This window comes from Pteropus alecto, unplaced genomic scaffold, assembly GCF_000325575.1.
Source record: "Pteropus alecto unplaced genomic scaffold, ASM32557v1 scaffold76, whole genome shotgun sequence".
In the NCBI taxonomy this organism is placed as follows: Eukaryota; Metazoa; Chordata; class Mammalia; order Chiroptera; family Pteropodidae; genus Pteropus; species Pteropus alecto.
Window position 1 is genome coordinate 30,099,051 of NW_006443138.1, and position 9,210 is coordinate 30,108,260.

At 48.2% G+C, this 9,210-nt stretch overlaps 1 protein-coding gene across 1 annotated transcript in view; it reads right to left on the reverse strand.

Moving 5' to 3' along the window:
* Positions 1-8,875, reverse strand: part of CACNA2D4 (calcium voltage-gated channel auxiliary subunit alpha2delta 4) — a 112,153-nt gene extending 103,278 nt beyond the window's left edge. Inside the window, exons 1-4 of the mRNA XM_006923947.3 lie at positions 8,772-8,875; positions 5,361-5,442; positions 3,600-3,716; positions 784-843 (exon numbers count right to left, since the gene is read on the reverse strand). Coding sequence (XP_006924009.2) covers positions 784-843; positions 3,600-3,716; positions 5,361-5,442; positions 8,772-8,875 — 363 coding nt within the window. The remainder of the gene's footprint in view (positions 1-783; positions 844-3,599; positions 3,717-5,360; positions 5,443-8,771) is intronic.
* Between the last annotated feature and the right edge of the window lie 335 nt (positions 8,876-9,210).

Genomic DNA, 9,210 nt, shown 5'->3' on the forward strand with positions numbered 1-9,210 from the left:
TCCCTCTCCCTCCATACCACCTGCTTCAGACTTGAACAGCCCCTTTCAGGCCCCTCCACATCTTGCCCATGTCACAACACTGCTGCCACAAATCCGGCTGTGTTCCTCTCCTGCTCAAACCCTTCAATAAGTGCCATTCAGGCTGAATAAAGGCCAGATTCCTACATTTACCATGGTCACTTTCTGCTTCACCAGACCCTGGACATACAGAGCTGACCACTGGCAATTTCCTCGATCTCATGTATTTTTCATTTCTTTTTCCTCTGACTAGAAACCTCTTCTCTATGCCCTCATCTGCTCAAATGCCCCTCCGCCCTGTCACCCTGGCACCCTGTCAGAGTTTCTGAGCTCTACCCCATTCTTTCTGCACTGTGGAAACACCCTGTTTACAATTTATATGAACGTGTCCCAGGCCTCGTGCTGGAGCTATTTGGTCAATGAGCTTCTTGACTTTATCTGTGCAGAGGCTAGCACATTGCGTTGGGTAATAAATGTCTGTGGAAGAGTGCATTACCACTCTACACACCCTACACATGCTGCCCTGGGTCTTGGTAGCTGTCTCTTTTACCTGGCTCATAAAACCCTTCTCAAAAGGCTCCAGAGCACTTCAGAATCAAACTGTTGTAGGGTCATACAAATCCTGAGCACATTTAAAGATAGCGCGGGACCCCACCTCCCCCAATTCCTCCATAATCTGTATGCAGGTGACCTTGGCCATTGCTGGGGGTTGAGAGATGAGCCATATGCCCTCTCAGCAGCAGCTCTGGGAGCAGGAGGACTCACCACCAGAGATCTGTTGAATTCGTGGTTCAGGTCAGCCTCCTCGGCGGCCTCTACCAGATTCTGAGGGATGAGAACAAAAAGGGGAGAACGAATGAGCAAAAGGAGTCCAGTGTGTCCTCAATTCTGCTCTTAAGAATATACCCAAGAGAACTGAAAACAAGGACTCAAACAAGAACTTGTGCACAAATGTTCACAGCAGAACTCATGCACAAATGTTCACATTTACCTTTTGCAATAATTGAAAGGTAAATGTGTATTTCTAAGTGGGAGAAGCCAGTCAGAAAAGGCCACATATTGCGTGATTCCAAACATATGACATTACGGAAAAGGCAAAACTATGAAGACAGTAAAAACTATGAAGACAGTAAAAATACCAGGGGTTTGTGGGGAGGGAGGGATGAATAGGTAGAAAATAGAGGATTTTTAGGGTAGTGAAACTATTGTGCATGATCTATAATGGTGGATACATGTCATTATGCATTTGTCAAAATTTGTAGAATGTGCCAGACCAACAGTGAACCCTAATGTAAACTATGGACCTTGGGTGATAATGATGTGTCAATGTAGGTTTATCGATTGTAAACATTGTACTTGTGGGGGCTGTTGATAGTTGGGGAGGCTGTGTTTTTGTGGGGGAAGGAGGTATATGGGAACTCTCCGTACTTTCTTTACAATTTTTCCATGAACCTAAAGCTGTTCTAAAAATAGTCTATTTAAATGTGCATGAATGTGTACATATGTACATAAATTTTAATTATTTTAAAGTGTGCAACTTAGTGGCAGTAGGTACATTCACAGTGTTGTGCAACTATCATCACTATCTAGTTCTAGAACTTTCATCACCTCCAAACAGAACCCATTAAGCAATCACCCCCGTTCCCCTCTGCCCCTGGCTCTTGACAAACACTAATCTGCTTTCTGTCAATGGATTTTCCTGTTCTGGATATTTCACATAAATGGAATAATACAATGTGTGACCTTTTGTATCTGGAGTCTTTCACTTAGCACAATATTTTCAAGGTTCATTCATGTCATAGCATGTATCAGAACTTCATTCCTTTTTATAGCTGGATAATATTCCATTTTATGGATATCTCATATTTTGTTTATTCATTCATTAGTTGATAGACATTTGGGTGATTTCCACCTTTCAGCTATTGAATATAAATGTAAAACAGTTTTGGTTGTCAATTATACCTCAATAAACATGGGGGAAGAAGAAGAAAAGATCTGAGCTCCTATTCTGGCTTGGTTAGGGCTAAGCCACTAAGTCCCTCTGGGTCTCTATTTATACAACTGTAAATTGGGTAGAATAGTCCTTGCCTTCCCTACTCCCAACTCCCAATTCCTAGGATGAGATGAAGAAATTCCACAGGACCAAGATTATTTTAGAGCTGCTTTGCAGGACATTTCCCATGGGCATTCCCATAGGAGGGTCAGTGGCTGTAGCACTCCACAGAACCCCCAGCAGGCAACAGGGACTGGTGTTTGGAGGTGTGCAGAGCATGTGCTCACTTGCTTGGTCTTATGAGGTTGAAGCCATGGGAAGGACACAGCGTAACTGGAGGCCCAGGACTGCTGTGCTATAGCACCACGAGGGCCAGCCCCTAACGTGGTGAGTTCCTGAATCCCAATGTCTGTGCTCTGCCCAGAGAGGCAGTTTCCACAGTATTGCAGATTAAAAGAGGCAGAGTACTGGTGTGTTTGTTGTAAGGGGGGTCAGTTTCTCCCTACTATGGCCCAGAATGGGCTCTCCCAACCCCAAATATCTTTTCATTGGTTCCTGATGCTAAGATTCCTTGCCCCTAAGCATGGAGGAAAGGCTGAAAATTGTAACGCATGGGAAAGAAGGCCCCAGCGACTTTACACAGAGTCCCTCCCAGATGGTGCTTTTGATGGGGGAAGTGGGAGACAGATAGACAGGCTGGCCAGGCTGCAATTCCATTCCTACCCTTTCCTCAGCACTGGCCTCAGCCTCCCCTCCAACAACCTCTCCGGCCCCATCTCCTCTCTCCTGGTTCCCCAAAGGAATTCTTTTAGGGAACACCGTTGTCCTGGATGGTCATATTTCTGGCAAGGTAGAGCATGAACTATGTCTCTCCCACCAGCCAGGTCCCCACAGCATCGGGGCAGGCACTTCATGCCAGGGAAGTGACACATTCTGTTTCTACCAGGCCAAGCCAGGTTGGGTGGATGTGCAGTGACAGAATTACCTGAGCATGAGGCCCATCACTAAAAGCACCTCTGGTGTCTGGGCAGCTCTCAGAGCACTTAGGTGTCATGAAGGGTGGGTCCATATGGCAGGAGAGGAAAGGTTGGGAGGATGGGAAGGGGAAGGAGAGAAGGAGAGAAGAGGGAAGGGAGGGGAAAGGGAGGGGGCTTTGCTTTGTATGTTCTCCATCTTTCTATACTCCAACCCATCCACTGCCCATTCACCCTTTCATCTATCTATCCATCCATCGTTCATTCAGTGGATGACTCCTAAACCTTCATTCCATACTTGCTCTGCACCAGTCACTGAATACGAGGTTGTGATGCAGAGTCCCTCTTAACACTGCAGGTCGTCCTATTGCATTGGACGTTGTGCCCTAAGGTAGAGCTCCATTCCCAACCCTCTCCTCTCCCCTTGTTTCCCATCATTTCCTCCTTTACAAGGACCTTTTGGCTCATGAGGATACAAGGCAGACACTCGTGAAGTAGGAAAAGGATGATGTGGGTGAAAGAATGCTGGGCCACGACATCAGTGAGGGTCATTTTGGTGAAGCAGGGGCTAGGGCAGAATCCTTCCCCGCCATAGATCATAGAACCTAGAGCACCTTGACAGCCTCCACTTTCCTGCGTAGCATGGTCTCCATGTCCTCTGAGAACTTTCTCACCAGCTCCAAGCCATCCACCTCTTGGATCCTCAGACTGGGCTCCACATCCTTGTATTTCTGTTAAGGAGAATGTGGGAGAGACAGACACCTGTCATCTGGCACCGGGATGTTTTGTACCTGATCACATGTGGCCTCCATCCTCTCAACTAGTGCATTCACACCTATGAGTTCTTGCCTACTCAGCGAGAAGCAAGGACAGCTTCTTCCCCCCTTGCATAATCTCCCCTGCTAATGACAATAGCTGCCTCTTGGCAAACAACTTCCCTTTCCAGGGACACTAGACACATTTGGTTAATATTCTTAAGAGGGAGTAGACTAGGGCTCAGACAGGTCAACAAACATGACCAAGGTCACATAGCCAGGTCTCACGTGGACTGCAAAACCTCCCTGAGCATCAGTTCCTCTTTCTCCCACACCCCGTGATGTTAGTGTGCCCCTGCTCACATCGTGTCTGGACTGAGCTCAGCAGCAGCAGGTATTGACGCTGCCTGACAAACCACCAGGGAAACTAGGAGAGTTCAGAGAGCTGGGTTCAAGTTTACTCTCTGGGGTCGCAGGAAGAAAATCTCTCTTTGAGTGTGCATATCACCAATGTCTGATGACACAGTTCAGCAACTATTGGCCACATGACCTTAGGCAACTTACTCAGTAAGTTTTCTCATTTGAAAGATGTGACATTGGCATGGCTTTAGAGCAGCAGTCTCCAACATTTTTGGCACCAGTGACTGGTGCTCCTATGAGAATCTAATGCCTGATGATCTGAGGTGGAGCCGAGGCTGGGGAGCAGCTGCTTCACTCACTGGCCTGCCACTCACCTCCTGCTGTGTGGCCCAGTTCTTAATAGGTACCAGTCTGCGGCTGAGAGTTAGGGATCCTTGATTTAGAAAATGGCAAAGATCATAGTCACCTCATGAAGTTGTGGTGAGGGTTAAATTCTGAATATAAAGCTCTTAGCGAATGGTAATAATAGAGAATGACAAACTATTATTAAAATTGGTCTGGGAGTTATCAAAGGAAAATGAGGTTGTTTATAATCTAGTAAGGTGTCAATCAGCACATAAAGCGATTAATCAATAAGGGGTTGGGGAACCACGCCGTCCTCTCCATTAGGCCCTGCGTCCTGCCCAGGAGCCAGGCACAGGCTCAGACCTCTGCTAGGGCCCATGCGGGCTCTGCAGTCCCCGGGCATGGCTGGAGATCCTGAGAACTGGAGGTATGGAAGCTCTCCCTGCACTGAGAGCTGCCTGCTTCTACTTCCTACACAGCTACTGCAGGACTTTCCCCATGGTAGCCAAGGCCCCTCTTTCCCCACCTCCTTCTCTCCACCCCCTTTCACAGGTGTCAAGCCTGCATCCCAGTCTGCTCACTCCTGCTCCCTCTCCCCTTTATTCTTCACAGCCCTTCCACCCCAATAAATCGCTCGTCTGTCTAATTCTATCTTGGCGTCGGCTTCCCTGGGATCTGATCTCACACGATGCTCTTGGCTACCCCATTGATTTACTCTGCGACTTGGGCAAATCCTTACCCTCCCTGAGTCTCAGTTTCCCCATCTGAAAATGAGAGGATTGGATTGATGATCTCTAAGATCTTTCACAGCATGGACGTTCAGGGATTCTGGGTCTCTGCTCTTCTCCCTGGAAGGGCTCCCTGGCTGATTGTCCTCTGACCACCCTTGGAGCTCCCTAGAAGAGGGTTACTGACCTTCTGCAGCAAGAGGGAGCCCGAGTACTTGGTCACGGTGTCATACAGGTCCCTGCCGAAGGTGTCTGCCCACAGCTTCACTCTGTCAAGTCATGAAGGTACATATGCATACACATAGACACACACGTGGACATATATGCATAGATGCACATGCACACACACGTGCACATACAAAACAAGTGTCTACACACATAGATACCCACTAATGCACACACGCACAAACACACAGAGACACACATGATACATAGAGGTTCTCACACTAACGCACATACACACATGTACACATGCAAACGCACACACACTGACATACATATACCCAGAAAAACACATACGAAGAACTCCTGTCCCTCTTGGCTAGGGCAAGAGACCATGAAGACCCTCCAGGGGCTTGGCAGCTGCATTGAGTGTGCCGAATGCCCTTGGCTGGGTCTCCTACTGAGGGGCGAGGAACAGGGGCTGATGAGCTGGAACCAAAGCCTGACACAAAGCACCCAAGGGCTGTGGTTTGTGGGTGGAGAACGGAGAAGAGAGAAGGAGAAGAGAATGTGGACAGGTCCAGGCCCGGGCAGAGAGGACCCTGAGGATAGACATTAGAACCTCCTTGGCACAGTTGCAGCTTCTCAATGAGTCATTCCCTACAGTGTTTCCTGCTCAAGGTCACTGTGGGCTGATGCATCCTTTGGTGAAATTTCAGAGGGGGAATGAAGCAAGGGGACAGAGGGAAAGGCTCTGAGCTGCTCCTGCTTAGGGCAGGCCAGGCAGTGAGGGCAAGAGAGGCCACACCTCGCCCTTGGTGTAGGCAGCCTGGTAGAGAAACCCTGACCTCTCATCTGTCCCCAGAAGTGCATTGAGATCCCATCATCTGGGCAGGCTGCTAGGGTTCTGGGTGTGGGGATATAGGACTGAGCCTCTCCATTTGGAGTAAACTAAGTTTGCCCACATGATCATTTAGAGATCAGCATTTATTAAGTCACTCATCCAATATCTATTGAGATCTTATGTGCCAGGCCTTATGTAGTCCTGGAGCCCCATCACAGTCCTCACCTTTGTAAAATCCTCAGTTAGAGGGACACCCCTTCACATACAGATAGCATTATACATGTTTGAAGGGACACCAACAAAGCTTGCAGGCAGAGGTAGTGGTGGTGAGGGAAGGCTTCCTGGGAGAGGTGGGATCTGAGTTCAGTGTTAGAAGCTTGAGAGGGTTTAGCCTGACAAAAAGATTTGGAAGAGAATTCTAGGTGGAGAACACAGAAGAGCTTGGGGGAATCAAATATGACTTCCAGGTTTCTAGCTTGGGTGCTTGAGCTGATGGTACTGTTATTAAATAAAATTAAGAATATCAGGAAGATCATGGAAATAAGTGGGGAGGGTGGAAGGTGGCAAGTGTAGCTTGGTGAGTGTAGAACATGAAATTCCAGTGCAGAGCTGTGTTGCAGAGTAATGTTGAGCAGGTTGTGCACTGTACCACTCTAGAAATTACCAATTGTTTTGTATCTTGAAAGACATGAACTTGAATTTAAAACCTCACATGATGTTCAGGAAGAGCTGTCCATAGGCAACAGACATGTGAGTCTAACAGGTAGAGGTAAGGCTGAGAGACTTATGGATGGGGGTTCAAATTCTGAGGATACATGGACTCTCTCGAGGAGAGTGTATAGCATGAGAAGATACAAGTGGACAACCAACCCTGGGGAACACCAGAAACCTCAGGGGCAGGCAGAGGGAAAGGGGCACTGGAGGAAGACAGAGGTAACAGGTGCCCAAGGAGACTCAAGAGAGCAAGTGTTATAAAGCTAAGGCATTGAGACTCAAGGAAAAGAGAGAGACTAGTGTCCAAAATGAGAGTCTAGGGAGATAAGTCCAGAAATGTCTACTGGATTGAGCAATAATGGTCTTTGGTGACTGGGGTGGGAACAGATTTGGGAAGGCAAAAGAAATCAGGCCAGGCAGTGGAGGCTGATAGCCAAGTGGGAGGGAGGGTGTGGCTTCACAAGAAAGAGAGGGGTTGGTCTTTGGGATGGAAAGACTGAGAAGGATCCAATGAGAGAGGAGGGATGGGGCCAAGGTCCTCCGGGAAGGTCTGGTGCCAAGGGAGCGGGCAGGTGCAGATGTGGGCGTGTTTGGGGGCCCTTAATCTCAGCGACTCTCTCTGGAGGTTTCTGTGTTGGTGGTCCACTCTGCGGTTCTCCTCAATCAAGACCTGGGTTCCAGCCACTTTGACTTGGCACTCAGCCTATTCCTAGAGTTTGCCTTCAACTATTGGTGTGTGTTCTGGGGTTGAAAATTATTCTCACCATCTCCTTTAACAATAGATGGTTTTATAGGCTGCTGTGGGTGTGATGGTGAAGCATAGTCCAGGCTGACTTGAGTTCAAATTCTGACACTTCCATTTACTGGCTATGTACACTTGGGAAGTTGCTCAACTGCAGAATGGGGATACTGTTAACCAAATCACTGAAGTGCTGTGTGAACTAAAGGTATCATTTGTAAAGCATCTAACACTGTGCCAGGCATATAAGAAGTAGAGGTTATACAACCAGATGGAAACACTGCCACTCAACAAAGCTCAACACAAACATTTTGTGTTGCTCTGGCAGCCAGTCCCCACTTCTGTTAACTTGTGAGGCTGACTCTCATGCTGCACTTGGGTGGCTGGACTTACGATATGGACTGAGCAGGTAATCCCCTTTGGTCTAGAGTGCTCTGCTCCCCATATTTATTGGAAATTTCTTTAGTAAGTCCACCAGAGCCAAGGACTAAAAATAAACACTCCCAGAGGGGTTGTACAGTAATTTAAATGTATAGCAAAGTGTAAAGAACTGATACCTGGTCTTAATGACAGGATGGAGAATTAGGGCCTGGAAGGAGGCAGAAAGGCATGGAAAGGGAAGACTGAGACTACCAAAGTCAAATTTGACCTAGATCCTTGTTGCATGAGTCATTTAATCAATTTAGAACTGTTTTACCTTTTCAGAATGAATTTCTGAATTTCTTAACAAATTTCCTAACAAATCCTTGGAGAGCTGCAATGATCGTTTTGAGCCAACACAGTTCCACCTCCAGTCACCTAAGAGCAGCGATTATCCTGGAAGAAGCATCATTCTGCAGGTGCTCTAGATGCTGATTGCCATCCCAACGAAGAGTGTGAGTGGTGATGATCAAGTCTGCTTAAAACGTCAGGTGTCTGAGGAGGGGCAGGTAGGACTCCCAAATGGAAGAGAGGAGGGTAAAGAAAGGTCTTCACAGCAAGAAAGGGTGAGTGGGCAGTCGAAGATCCCAGGGGAGAGCCTGGAGGGAGGTCAGATGTAGGGGGAGGAGTGTGTGCAGAATATTGAGGTCTGCTGGCAGAAAGGAAGTGAGGAAAGGGAAAAAGGGTTTTATGGGGTGGGGCCTGAATTTGATGCTTACGTTTCCAGAGGAATCTTGGCCTGCCCCCTCGTGGGGGACAGGGAGGTGCTGGATAGCAGCAGGCACAGGATGACCAAAGTCTTCCACAGGGAGGCCCAGACCATGGGCCATTGGCTGCAGGGACTCCTGCTGTGGATGGAGCTGGAGTCTAGGAGGAACCTGGGTGGTGCAGGCATGATGCTCTTGCTGGGGTCACGGCAGGCAGAGAGGAAAGAGCAGCCTCAGACCGCCAACTTTGTCTGCCTGTCACCCAGGTCCTTGGGATGTCCCCAAGCCTTCTGCCTTTCGGGTCCTGGCAAGCCTGGGATTCCACAGCTTTCAGTAGGGTGCTAGCTGCAATGCTCGGTGGGAGAAGGAGCTTCTCTCTGCTCCAAAGAGAACAGCAACAGAGGAGCTGCCTTACCTGACCAGCAGGCTTCCAATGGAGGGGCTGGCTGTC